Genomic DNA, 14,052 nt, shown 5'->3' on the forward strand with positions numbered 1-14,052 from the left:
TGTACACATTTTGCTTGAAAATGCTGGAAAGCTGCAAACAATATGCTGATTTTATTTTACTTCTTGAATTTTCAGAACCTGCTGTGGTCAGGAATCTGACAGTCACTCAGGTCACAACATCCTCTGTGTCTCTGAACTGGACTCAACCAGAGGGCAATGCATCCTCGTACATAGTTCAGTGGACTGCAACAGCAGACAGCTTAAATAGCACGACTACGGATACGTACTTTACTATTGAAGATTTAACGCCTGGATTCGTGTACAGCATTTCAGTGACTGCTGTTGCTTCCTCAAATGAAGGAGAAACGATCACAAAAACTACCTACACAAGTAAGTCCCTCATACAAACAGTTTAAAGAGCCAAAATTCTGAAGTCAGTCAAGCTGCTGACGTTTGTAACTCATTTATAAAACAGTATATAAACACAATATGTAGTCATTTGTCTATATCACACTGTAACTTCTATGAAGACAAATTTTATATTATTACAATTGTGTTTTTAATATATTTTTAGTCATTATCTGTGTGTTCACCATCTTCCACATATGGATGCCCACAGAAGGAGTTTTTGACATAAATGCATTCATGAACACTTTTATTCTTTATGCATCATAGTGTATTACAAAGCATGTATTACTTGCTTATATACTAACTAAAAATGTTAAATAGGAGGACTTAAAAAGTGTTGACCCATAGTTATATTGGGTTTGTCGGAAATTGTGAAGGCAGCTAAAAACAGATATATTGACAAACCATTATGATGCATGTAGAGCTGTAACAATTAGTTTATTAATCAGTTACTTATTAAACAGAAACTTTGATCATTGAAATTGATAATAATAGCCATATTGATATTCAATCAATTGCTTCAGTCATTTTACACGCAAAAGTGCCAAACGTTATCTGAGTCCAGCTTTTCCAATGTGAGGATTTGGTGATTTTCTTTGTTTTATGTGACTGCAAACAGATAAAACAAACATTTGAAGATCTCACCTCAGGTTTCCCTGATATTGTAATGATAACTTTCTTCACAATTTTCTGAGACTTTACAGACAAAACGGTTAATTCACTCATCAAGAAAATAGTCTGCAGATGAATTAATTATCAAAGTAATTGTTAGTTGCAGCCCTCGTGCTCAATATAGTTTTGCTAGCATTAGTTAACACAGTGTCGGTGTTAATGGTGTTTCTGTATGTTGGCACCATTTTAAAAAAGTGCTTCTTCTTATACTTCTTTCTTTATTGTATAGGACCTGAAAAGCCTGTGAATATTATGGTTGAAGAACAAGGAACTACTTACCTCAATATCAACTGGACTTTGCCTAAAGGGAGGGTTGATCGCTATATGGTGAACATCTCAAATGAGCCAAGTATTGAAACAACAGACAACAGGGCTAACATTTCTGGTTTAAAACCCGGGAGACTCTTTGTCATCACAGTGACCGCTGTGGCTGGAAACTTCTATGACACGTCTGAGAAGACATCTATAGCCACTTGTAAGTTCAACACCCTGTACTGTAATTGTTTTCATGGTCTTGTTTTTAGATCTTGTGCAGAGTTATACTTCAAGTAATGTTTTGCAAGTGTATGTAGTTTGATGACCCGTAGAAATTTGGTTGAATCTTAATGTGACATTTTGTGGCAACACCATGCTAATGAAATGCCCTTTAGCAGCTTTAGTGTCTATTTGAGTGTATAGTTTGTTTTAATTTTAACATTATAAAGAAATACAAAGTAATAACTGTTTGTGTTATTCATACCTCTTAGATCCCACACCTCCTGGTTCACCCACCGTTAGCGGTAGGACAAACTCTTCGCTCTCTCTGAATTGGCAGACTCCTGCTTTGATGGAGGACGTTCCAAACATCAGCTACCATATCACCTACCAGCCAGAGGGAGGAGAAGTACTTACAGCAAATTCCACCGTCAATAACACAGAGCTGTCCCTGCTTTCCTCTGGAACTTCCTACAATATAACTTTGGAAACAGTTGGACCAGACAATTTAAGGAGCGGAGTTGTCCTTATTTCTGCTTTCACCCGTAAGTACAACAAGGAGAAACTGAAGGACATATAATTGTCTCTATTGCTTGGAGGGATCAAATTCATTTAGCACTTGTTTCACTATTTTTAGAATAGCCCATTGCTATGTCTGGCCAGCACCAATGAACACTGTACTGTATATTATATAACACTTATTATAAAGGTGACGTATGTGATGTAAATCTGTTCTTATTTAATTCCTTTTTAATTAACTTTTCCCGTGTTTGTTGTTTTCCTAGTTCCCAACCCTGTGTTCAAACTTAAGGCCATCCCTAAATCCACTACCTCAGTGGAAGTGACATGGTCATACCCGCCGGGAGCCCAACAGTATTACAAATACTTGGTTCAAACCTACAATACTACGGGATTTTTAATTGAAAGCATTACAGTCAACAGTAACAGCACTGTAGTACCAGACCTGGAGCCAGGAACAGGATACAGTATCAATGTCACAACAATAGCAGCAGAAAATATTGAATCCACGAAGGAACAGACGTTCAGTTACACAAGTAAGGCCTTATATTAAAACACTGCCAATGAATGCTGTACTATCAGAACATTTAAATGTCCTATTTATTCAAAACAATTAACGATACCACTAAAATGTAAAATATATTTTTCTACTGCGGTCTTTGGTCTTACGCAACCCTCTGCTGTATTTGTTGTAGTGCCCAAAGCAGTGACCAACCTCACAGTGGAGAATGTGAGCACGACATCCATCCGGCTGACGTGGCTCAGTCAAAGTGATCACAAGCCTTCCTACTCCTACTGGGTGATAGCGTACCAGGACGGCATTATGGTTCAGAATAAGTCAACTGAAACTCAAAATTACACCTTCTTTGCTCTGACCCCTGGAAAATTCTACACTTTTAATGTGTTTACAGTCGTAGAGAGGGTCAAGTCAGAAGTGGCAACAACATCACATTACACAAGTATGTCTCAAGTCGTTTTTTTTAATATATGATACATTGTCGGAAACTATAATGTGTGGCTAAATGCAATGTGTCCAATGAAACACAGTCATGTATTGGTGATTACTTTATAGGGGTACTCCAACGGTTTACACTTAAATAAGTTGGGGGACTTAAAATAAATGGAATTCCAGCAGCTGAGGCCGACATTATCGCTTTTATCCTTTTGTTTGTGTCCATATCCAAAAATACTAGAGCCTATAATTTCCATTAATGTTTCTGTTAACATTTTAAGTTTCATTTTAATTTTTTTTTTTTTTTTAATTTTTAATTTTTAATAATCGTTAGAAAGGAAACATACAGATAGTCATTTTAAGAGGTTTAAAATGAGGCCACATTCATCAGGTTGTTGTTCTCTCATATGGGTGAGTCTAAAGCCACTTTATGTCCCATTCTGGCAACTTGTTTCCATATATTAAATTATAATTGTTTTGAAAGATGAGAAAGGGTGTGTGATGATATCATTCTTTTTTCTCCAAGTCCACCTCAATGTGTAAAGTTAGAGGAGAGCCCCTTTAGAGACAAACTTTTGGATTTTAGAAAAGTTACTGCACAAATAATAAACGTGGAAAAATTGCAGGTTTAGAAAACTGTCACATTAACTATCCAAGAAATACTTGAATCAAATCTGATTATGGTCACAATGCACTTCTTGATTGCATTTAGAATACATAACAATATTTATTCGATCAATGTGTGTTCATTAGCTCTGGCTAAATGCATACTGCTTTTTTTTTTTTTTTTCCTACAGTGCCTGAAGTAGTTTCTGACATCACAGCCTTAGGAAGCACAACTAATATGTCAGTGAGCTGGACGATTGCAGCAGGGCAGGTGGACTCCTACACTGTCCGGCTATACAGACAGTCAGACAGCCAGTCGGTGAAAAATGTCTCGGATCTGAGTAACTCTACTCAAAACACTCTGTTTATGAACTTGACACCAGGAGTGGTTTACTGTGTGGTAGTGGTCACCGAGAGTGGGCCTTTTAAGAGTATCTCTACAAGTGTTTGCAACGCAACATGTGAGTTACATCAATATCATGACTTATAAACTTGTGCATATCATATGTACATTGTGTATGTTCTGCATTTTGACCAATATTTATTTTAAAATTTGCCTGTAGTTGAATCAAACACAAATTAAACAGTTTTTCTTGTCCTGTTCAGTTCCCAACCCTCCTGGACCCATCATGGCGTCTCAGACTGTGAATTCCATCAACTTTACCTGGCCCCTGCCAGAGGACATGGACCATCATCAGTACAACTTCAGTGTGTCCACCTCTAACGGCTCCTTTCTGACTGAAAACAACTGGTTCCCGCTGGACAGTCTTCAGTCTGGAAGCCCCTACAACATCTCTGTTGTTACTGTAGGCGTGTTGAAATATGAGAGCACAGCAGTGACAGCAAAAAAATATACCAGTGAGTGTGATTGACACCCACACTGGGGTTATTACTGTTATTAGATAAACTTCAGGATTCTTTGTGTGCCTTTTTTATTTCAGTCAGGTTTTAGTGTTAATTTTACTCTTGTCTATAAACAACTTTGGTCTTTGTTTTATTTATGATTGTAACCTTGATGCATGAAAAATCATCTTTATTGAACTACTTTATGAGCCAGATTGGGGTGTGGGTATCATGTCAAGGCCATTCGGAAGCACCAAGGGACATATTATGCACATAATTAAGACAGCATATTGACTTCCAAGTACAAAAACAATTGTAAAACCTGTAATCGCTTATGCTTGTGGGGCGATTATACAACTCTATGACACATGAAAACACAACCCATTTCTGTATATCCACTGTGTCTCCTCTGTCTCATTTTCTCAGAACCATATCCTGTAACCTTGCTGCTGACTCAGACAGTAATTACCACAGATGCAGTGACATTGGTGTGGGTGCAGCCAGAGAGCAAACCCCACTACTCATATGAGGTGCAGGTCTCCAACAGCTCCATTTCTACATCTAGGAATGTCTCGAACACCACATACACAATCACTGGTCTTCTCTCTGGGAGCAACTACATCTTCATTGTCACTACACAGACCAAAGATTTCACTCAGGCAGATCCCGTGACAGTGTCCTACTTTACACGTATGTATATATCCTATCCAGGATACTGTTCCTACATCTGGGAAGTAGTGACATTAATCCCAAACTAGTGAGCAAAACAACCAAATAACAACTAAACAAGTTTATCAGAATATGAAATATTCTTTATGTTTATTCACAAGAAACACTTTCTGCTCTGTTTGTAGGGCCATATAGTATTCGTTCATTGGAGGTTGAAACTTTAAACACAACTGCTATATACCTGAATTGGATGGAACCACTGGAGTACAAGAATAACTATACATATCGGGTCCAGACTAGAGGCTGTGGCTACCAAAACAATTCGCTCACGGAAGACTCACAGATCACAGTCTCAGAGCTCACCCCCGGGAGCAACTGCACCTTCTGTGTGTTTGTCAGGGCAGCGAATGGCATCGAAGGGGAAGCAAGCTGCACCTCTCAGTACACTAGTAAGATTCTTACCTGTTGTTTCTGTTTCTTTATTTCAAATTGACCAGGTGGTTGGTTCAGCTTTAATTCTCTCTCCTTTGCACATTAACAGAGCCTGAGATGGTACAACCCAGTATCTCCAGCCAGGGCTACAATAGTTCAGTCCTGGTGTCATGGACCAAACCTCTTGGGAGAGTGGAGTTTTATAAGGTTTATCTAAACATAAGTTCCACACTTTTTGAGAAGGATTTGCTGAGCTCTGAGCTGAACGATACCATGTGGCTATTTTCGAACCTGTCCGCTGGAAGGCTTTACTCTGCCAGGGTAATCACTTATAGTGGACCCTTCAACGCATCATCTGGATTCGTCACCAATGCAACTTGTAAGTATGATACATTTGTTAGATTTTAAAGTTTTCAGTGGTTTTATATTCACGAATTTCCCAAAAATGTGTTTTTATATACGTTTACATGTTTTTTGTTGTTTTTACTTTTCTTTTGGGGATCGCCTGTCTTCCAGGCATCCAATAGTTTTTATTCAGTTTACTTTATTTGAAGCTTTCGTGTCATTTGGGAATCCCCACAGTGAAATATTGTTTGTCTTTATTTTTTTATGATCAAGTTTACATCCGTCACTATGTGGTACTGCAGTACAGCCGATGCTCAAGCCTTGATGGTGCTTTTAAGGTCAAGATGCACTATGGCATGATAATGGTTGCTTCTCTGGCATCATACAGGTCCTTCTGCACGCAGCACTCATGCACAGAAAGAGAATAATACAAGAAAAACAATTTGACAATTTTGGAGGGAAAATAAATCCCAATAAATTGAATGTATATTGTAGTGAAGTGAAAGCGAGGACAAATAAAAAGGTTACGGTATGCCTTGATAAAAGACCTGCAGTAATGTGAAATCTATGTGTGTGATACTTGAGAGAAAAGACTATGAGTACAGCCCTTAAGCATTCATATTTTAGTCAGCAGTTGAAGATTTTTTAGAATGATGTTACTTGTTGAAGTTCACATTCTGCAACCCCCTCACCACCAGTTCCTAATCCTCCCGGGCCAATTGAGATCCAGAAAAAGACAAACAGCTCCATTTCCATCAGCTGGAAGGAAGCTCCTCTGATGACCGGTGCATCATTCTGCTACCACTTGACTAACACGCCACCGGGTGGCGGATATAACAATATCACGGACACCAGTCATACTTTTTTCTCCCTGCTTTCTGGGACTCCCTATAACATCTCCGTGGCAACAGTGGGTGTCATGGGTTTTGAGAGCGAGAAGGTTCAGATCATGGTCACCACAAGTAAGGGTTTTATTTCTGTACCCGAGCAATGTGCAAGCAAATGCATCTTCCTGTTTTATCTTACATCTGTGAAATTTCTTTTAAACAATCAGAACCGTTCAGTGTGAAGGATATCAGAACTTCTACAAAAGAGGAGAGCATCACGGTCATGTGGGGCAATCCTGACGAATACAAGGAAAGCTATAGTTACAGTGTGACCTGGCAAAGCCCTGATAAGCACGTTACTAACTCAGTACTAATTAAGGGGACTGAGCATACAATCTCTAACCTGGTTCCTGGGAGCCCATATGACTTCAGTGTTACCACAGAGACGTCTGATAAAACAAAGGGGGAACCAAGTTGGATTTCCAACTGCACAGGTATGGTCATAACAGATTGATTAATTTCACATGGGCTGCAATCAAATATTTTCAAATAACTGTCTCTGTGAGGGTACCATGAGTTTTAAGATGTAATTGGATTTAGTAGCTACTCAGAATTATTTATGAATCAAAAAGTGAATCCTTAGTACGGTTAAGCACACCTAGGTTGATGACAGATGGTCACATTTTATAAAATAATGGAAAGGACATTACAGCAAAGATACATTTTAGATCACCTGAGGACACTGAAAAGAAAAAAATCATGATATACTTTTATATAATGGACAGTTTTATTCAGGTTTTTTCTTGACATTCATTTCTGTTTGATGCTGCAGATGCAAGCCCAGTGATAAACTTAGAATGCCTTGGTCCAAACAAAACAAATGCAGAACTCAGCCTGTCCTGGACCACTCCCAATGGCAACTACACTGGCTTCCAGATCAGTGTAAATGACAGTAACATCTACTCTACAAGCTCCTGTTGTAATAACATTGTGTCCAACCTTCGTCACTACACTAAGTACAAGCTGGTTTTGAAGACTCTGAGCTGTGGAAATCCCAGCGCTGCTGTGTCTGAATTCTGCATGACAGGCGTTACAAGTAAGACATTATGCTTTCTTTTTTATTTTTTTATTTAATTTAATCTTTATTTAATCAGGCGAGTCATGAACAAATAATTTACATTTGCAGCCTAAATTGTGAACATTAGAATTGCAGTATAAACTAACATATTCAAACATGCAAAACTTCTCAAAATCTAATCTTTTCCCATTCATGTGTTTTTAAAGACCCACCTATTCCAAACGACTTAGATGCACTGTTGAAGGTGAGTGGAATGTTATACAACAGGTTCTCCATTGAGATTGACCGCACACAGCTGAACAGCACAAATGGGCCAATCACAAATATTGGAGTTCTGGTGACAGATGACAACGAGGGTGAGTTTGTTTTTTTCTCTCCTTACTGTCACGGAAAATGTTGTCATAGTTGTAATCTTTTAGTGCCGAGTCTAAGTATTTATAACTGACTTAGACTCATGAATAGAACCTCCCTGTCAATTAAGCCAATTGCTGTTTTTGGTACTTCCTTTTCTTCCAGTGAACACTTCTGATTTGACAACGTACTTGGGGTACAATTATGAGCAGTGGAAGGCAAAGAAAACTTCAGTGTACCTGTCAACAATCACAGACACCAACTTCCAGACACGCAGTGGAGAGGGTACCGTCAGCATACACATAGGAGATGAATCCAAATGGCACGGCTACACCAATGGCCCTCTGGACACTGGAAAATACAGGTAACAACACAAACCATATTGTTTATGAATGCTGGTGTGGTGTGCAACAGAAGACACTATAATGATAGTAACTTGAATAGAATAACTTGTCAAAATGTTTAATGGCTTGTTGCTTTCTTGATGGGTTATTTAAAATCTCTTAACTGATTTTTTTTTTCAATCTTGCAGATTTGCTATTGTGTTGTTTACAAGTCTGATTCTGAATGACAAAGACGTCAATATTCAAGAGTCAGTGTTCTCAATAACACACGTGTACAATGTTGTACTGCCAACTAACCCAGGTAACCACACTCAGAACCAAAGTTGTTTTGTTTTAAATGTTTTTGCTATGCAATACAATGTGAGGAAATGTTAATCAATCTCTTATTTTGTCTTTGTGAACATTTAAGCCGTTGTCACTGGCATTGCTGTCGGAACAACATTGGGAATTTTTTGCGTTCTCTTCATCATCCTCATCGGCTTCATTATCTACTGGAAAAGGTTTGTCATTGTCAGCACTAATGAAAATCAGCATTAGGTCAGTGTGTACAGGACTAAAGTCACTGTTCATGTTCTGTAGGTTGTCCCAAAAAGAATCATCAGACATCGAGATTCATGCCATGAGGTGAGTGTTTCGTTTTGTGTGTGTTTTTAAGATTAAAATAAATGGATAACAATTGTGTCTATAACTGTGGTTCATCTTTGCTTTTTTCTGTTTCTTTTTACAGAGCCAAAGTGTAAGTATAGATCCATTTTAAATCATAAAGTATGATCAGATCTAGCAAATGTAACACATTATGGCAGGAACAGACTGAACTGTACCACAATCCAGGGACAAAACTTATTGCTCTTGTCTGACCTCTGGTGTCCATTTGAGCAGAAGTGTGGCTGTGAGGGTGGAGGACTACGAGGCGTACTACAGGAAGCAGAAAGCAGACTCCAACTGTGGCTTTGCTGAAGAGTTTGAGGTAAAACATAAGCATAATATCAAAGGGCTCCAGAAATTAGTTATTCATAGCAGGGAATTTAAGAACAATGTCCAATATCTTATACAGTTTATTCTACCGTAGATATATTTCATTGTCTGGTTTAAAAATTCTGACAATGTTAACATCTATCTTTTGTGATCACTGAATGGAGCAAATGTACAAAATGTGATTTCAATTGATGCAACAGTGTAAGAGCCTGAAAAGCTTGCAAGGATTCAAATGTGGTAGACAACATTAAGGCATCAGCAATACTTGACAATATATTGCCAAAATAATTAAGAGGATTGAACTGATTTGTGACCAACTCCTTTAGACACTTGGCAGTGCAATATTTAGAAATAAATAACGGCTGGTACAAATGAAGCAGTTTTTTTCTGCACATGTACCAGATTTTGGGCATAAAATGAGCCATCCAATCATCAATCACACTTTTCTTTCCTCTCTTTTAAAGGACCTGAAGCCTGTTGGTACAGGCCAGTCGAAAACAAATGCTCTGACTGCGGATAACAAGCCCAAGAACCGCTACAACAACGTGCTTCCCTGTGAGTCACCTTATCAAATCCACCTCTGCTGCTTTCAACAATAACACTCCTCACTCTTTAAACTGTATCATCGTATGATCATCAAATCAAAATAATCATACATCTTTCCATTTCATTTACTCTATTCTCTCACTTCCTAGATGACTCTTCTAGGGTGAAACTCTCTATAATCCATGGGAGTCCATATGACGACTACATCAATGCTAATTACATGTCGGTGCGTACTGACAATCACTGCCCATTCTCTTGCTTAATACCATGCTATATAACTATTACACCATCATCCACATCGATGTTCGAAACACTTGAGAATCTCCTAGAAAACTGAACAGGATGGGTTTTTGTGTTCTGGGGCTGAGCTTGTGTTTTTCTTGGCAGGGTTACAACTCCAGGAAAGAGTTTATTGCAGCTCAGGGTCCTTTGCCCACCACAGTCAACGAGTTCTGGAGGATGATCTGGGAGAAGAATGTACAGACTCTGGTCATGCTGACACGCTGTAATGAACAGGGACGAGTGAGTACCAACGCAAACACAATGCCTAGCAGCAACATGTTGACGTACGCGGGAGCACAATGTCCTTCCTGGTGCTAGTCACACTACTGTTGTGTCTGAACGCTGGATATCTCATCCTAAATGCCACCAAAATGACCACTAAAATGTCAAACCAGATAATAAAAGAGAAAATGATATCAAAATAAATGTCCAAGTTTCACACAATATATTGTATAATTTAAAAAAATAGCCAAGTCAATGCATTAGCAGAGCATTGCTCCACTAGAATTTACCTGCTAATGTTTACAGAAGACATTTTTCTAAGTAAAAGCTGATCTGATTGACACAAACTGCTTTATATTACATATGAACCACCATAAAACTCTTGGCATTACATGATTTATATTTAAAGTATCGATATCTCTGTGTTTGATCGCAGTTTATCACATCTGAACTTTTTTTTTTTCAGGTAAAATGTGAGAAATACTGGGATTCTGGCACCAAGCATTATGAAAACATCACTGTGACAACAACCTCTGAAATACCACTTGAAGACTGGACCATTAGGGACTTTGACATTAAAAATGTACGTGGTGAGATGTTACATATGCCAGGGGGAAAAAATATTTTTAGGAGGGTAAAGATCAACAGTGTGTGTCAGTAAAAATCATCAACCATCAGTGTTTGTTGAAGTACTTGTTAACATATCAGCTCAATAAGTGAATGATAATAATTAAAACTTTTGTGCATTCATACATGTTGATTTCTCAGTCACAAATATTTTGAGCTTGTGTGCGTGTTCATCTTTCAGGTGAAAACAGCAGAGACCCGCGCGGTGCGCCACTTCCACTTCACAGCCTGGCCAGATCACGGGGTACCAGAGACCACCGAGCTTCTCATCAGCTTCAGACATTTGGTCAGAGAGCACATGGACCAGTACTCCAGGCACTCCCCTACTGTGGTCCACTGCAGGTCCGATACAACACGCCCACTTCTGCCTTCAAATCAAAACTGCTTCGGAAAAAAAACAAACTATGAATCTGATATTCTGTCTTTCTCTCCTCCCTCCGCTGTCTGTGTATCTACGTTGTCTGCTCTCAGTGCTGGTGTTGGGCGCACAGGTACCTTCATAGCCATTGACCGATTGATCTTCCAGATTGAAAGGGAAAATATTGTGGACGTGTATGGCATCGTTCATGATCTGCGCATGCACAGGCCCCTCATGGTGCAGACGGAGGTAGGACGCAGTCACATACACTGTGGTTTCTGTCACAATTGTTTTTTTTTACTGTACATGTTGTTTGAAATGAAAAAGTACTCTACAGCTGAGTGTATTTAATGTCTCTGCAGGATCAGTATGTGTTCTTAAACCAGTGTGCCATGGACATCATCAGATCAAGAACTGGAACCAATGTGGATCTAATCTACCAAAACACTGCTGCACTCTCTATTTACGAGAATGTTCAACCAAAGAAAGATTCTCCCAAAAGCGGGTACCGTGCATAGGCCTGAGGTCCTCTTCTCTTTATTCTTAGAAAGAAACTGAGCAGACATTTGTAAAGGGAACGCCTTTAACAGATTGTGCTGTATTTATTTTTTATACCTGTCACACTTCTGTTAAGGAACCTTGTAGCTTTTTTCTGGATTTAAACCTCTATTTTGTGGTATTTATTTGTTAGAAATGTTGAATGGTTGATGAAGGAAGGGAATGTATGTGGAGATACAATAGTAGACATAATCAATGACCAAAAAATATTTGGATTTTAGATTTATATGTAAACTTAAACTTGGATTCTCCCTTATTAATGCAGGTTTTTTTTTTTATTGCTCAGCTGTTTGTTGCTTGTTTACTACTGTATATGACTAACTGATGATTATATGTTTTGCTCAGGTAATATGTTGGATGCTGTATATGTATTATTACAGACACTTTGATCAAAGAAAAGTTTGTAATTAATTGAACCTTTGGAATTGCCTTGTACACAAAAAAATTGCTGGTATGAATACTGTGTGCCTTATCAAAACCTGTATGCTTTAGTACCAATAGGTGGCACTCCTGTACAGAAACAAGAAATGTTATAGTACCTTGTTGTTGGAACCTTAAGATTACGTTTCTTAAATATATCATATTTTATTGAAGCTTTTCAGATCATCCAGCCAATTATTTTTGCACCTCTTAGGACAATTTGAACTGTGCAATGTCTTTTGAATGAAGGAGTTTTGTTTTGTTTGTTGTCAAGATGTTTGTATTCGTATGCACTGTAGTGAATAATGCACTGGATGCATTGGTCTTTCTACACTGTCCACTTTTTTAAACTATAGAGATGGTTTTTTTTTTAATTATAATTATAATTACATTTTGGCCAGTGCTTTGTGATACTGAGACATTTTGCTATTCACTGCTATTCATTGTTACTTAGATTCTTCATTTTAAGATTAAAGAAATGGGTCACAAACAAACTCTCAGGAACTCTAACAATGAAAGCTGAACCTTTTTACTGGAAGGTATGGTGTTAGGAAACCTCATACTGCACCAGTGTGTGCTTTGATGAACTCGGAGGTTACATCCATTGTTTTTTGTTTTGTTTATGTCCTTCTTCTTTGCATTGTACATTCCTCAAAGAAACAGCAATGTTATGTCACTTCCTGCTGCCTATCTGGTCTATCTATGGACATTCCCTGTGATGTTAAAATCACCAGAGGAGCACAAGCTTTATTTTTCAGCTTCAAAAAGGGCACAGTCTTCCATGAGGCAGGTACTTTTTCTCAAGATAATTGACGTTTGTGGTTAGCCTATGGATATTTTTTAAGTCCATGTTTTATGTTTATTGAATTATGCTGTACCTAATGATTGAAAAGCACTTATGTTGTTGTCACAAAGTTTTAGGATGTTGTTGCTTTATGAGATGCTTGCTGGTACAATGCAATAATGTAAAAGAAGCAAAGAGCATTTAATATTTGCATACCCTTCGATCTGTAAAACAAAATGGGATTAAAAGACGTTATCACATTTTACCCCACATTTGTGTACGACTATGTAGTGTGCGTTTGAATCAGCGTGAGTGAGTGTGAGTCCCCAACATCTTCTTTTTACTCTCACCATAATGTTGCAACGTCACAAATGTCTCAGCCGATGCCACTCATAGAACGTTCTAGTTTTTGTGTTGTGTAACATTTCCCAAGCTAGTATCATTCAAATCACACGTTGCATCCTATGTCTGACAGCTACTTTAGTCGCAGCCCTGCTGATAAATTTTAATAATAATTATTCAGATAGTTTCTAAATTGTTTCAGTCAAATGGAAAGATCAAAAGAAGCAAACAAATAGCGTACGCTGCATGCTGCAGAGGAGGAGTGAGCTGGCACACCTCTGCATTATTCAGAGCAACTTTGAGGTTGCAGGTAGCTAAGTGCACCCTCAAAGGATGAATAAATAATGCCATTTCTGTTTCTTACTTCAGGAGGAAAAAGCTTTTTACGCGGAGACTTCAAAAACTTCTAATTTTACAGCTCACATCAGGCCTACACTCGGGGGATATTGTACAATATAGAAGTGTTTTTTATGGGCAA

General features: G+C 38.3%; 1 protein-coding gene across 7 annotated transcripts in view; it reads left to right on the top strand.

Moving 5' to 3' along the window:
- ptprja (protein tyrosine phosphatase receptor type Ja) overlaps window positions 1-13,502 on the top strand; it is a 49,812-nt gene extending 36,310 nt beyond the window's left edge. For 6 of the 7 annotated variants that reach the window (XR_007881205.1, XR_007881207.1, XR_007881210.1 and 3 more), the window contains 19 exons: window positions 76-330; window positions 1,250-1,495; window positions 1,767-2,039; window positions 2,280-2,549; window positions 2,709-2,972; window positions 3,763-4,032; window positions 4,178-4,429; window positions 4,841-5,104; window positions 5,269-5,532; window positions 5,625-5,894; window positions 6,559-6,822; window positions 6,915-7,181; window positions 7,520-7,783; window positions 7,972-8,121; window positions 8,282-8,480; window positions 8,649-8,761; window positions 8,870-8,960; window positions 9,040-9,196; window positions 9,340-9,427. Coding sequence is in view for 1 of the 7 variants with exons in the window: in XM_051381793.1 (XP_051237753.1) it covers window positions 76-330; window positions 1,250-1,495; window positions 1,767-2,039; window positions 2,280-2,549; window positions 2,709-2,972; window positions 3,763-4,032; window positions 4,178-4,429; window positions 4,841-5,104; window positions 5,269-5,532; window positions 5,625-5,894; window positions 6,559-6,822; window positions 6,915-7,181; window positions 7,520-7,783; window positions 7,972-8,121; window positions 8,282-8,480; window positions 8,649-8,761; window positions 8,870-8,960; window positions 9,040-9,084; window positions 9,188-9,196; window positions 9,340-9,427; window positions 9,900-9,990; window positions 10,131-10,207; window positions 10,369-10,503; window positions 10,952-11,068; window positions 11,294-11,454; window positions 11,584-11,719; window positions 11,833-11,988 (4,991 nt within the window). In the remaining 6 variants the exon portion in view is untranslated. Of the gene's footprint in view, window positions 1-75; window positions 331-1,249; window positions 1,496-1,766; window positions 2,040-2,279; window positions 2,550-2,708; window positions 2,973-3,762; window positions 4,033-4,177; window positions 4,430-4,840; window positions 5,105-5,268; window positions 5,533-5,624; window positions 5,895-6,558; window positions 6,823-6,914; window positions 7,182-7,519; window positions 7,784-7,971; window positions 8,122-8,281; window positions 8,481-8,648; window positions 8,762-8,869; window positions 8,961-9,039; window positions 9,197-9,339; window positions 9,428-9,899; window positions 9,991-10,130; window positions 10,208-10,368; window positions 10,504-10,951; window positions 11,069-11,293; window positions 11,455-11,583; window positions 11,720-11,832 lie in introns of those variants that run through there. The other variant, XM_051381793.1, reaches the window with a different exon arrangement.
- The last annotated feature ends 550 nt before the right edge of the window (window positions 13,503-14,052 follow it).

Source organism: Dicentrarchus labrax, unplaced genomic scaffold (assembly GCF_905237075.1).
Source record: "Dicentrarchus labrax unplaced genomic scaffold, dlabrax2021, whole genome shotgun sequence".
Taxonomy (NCBI): Eukaryota; Metazoa; Chordata; class Actinopteri; family Moronidae; genus Dicentrarchus; species Dicentrarchus labrax.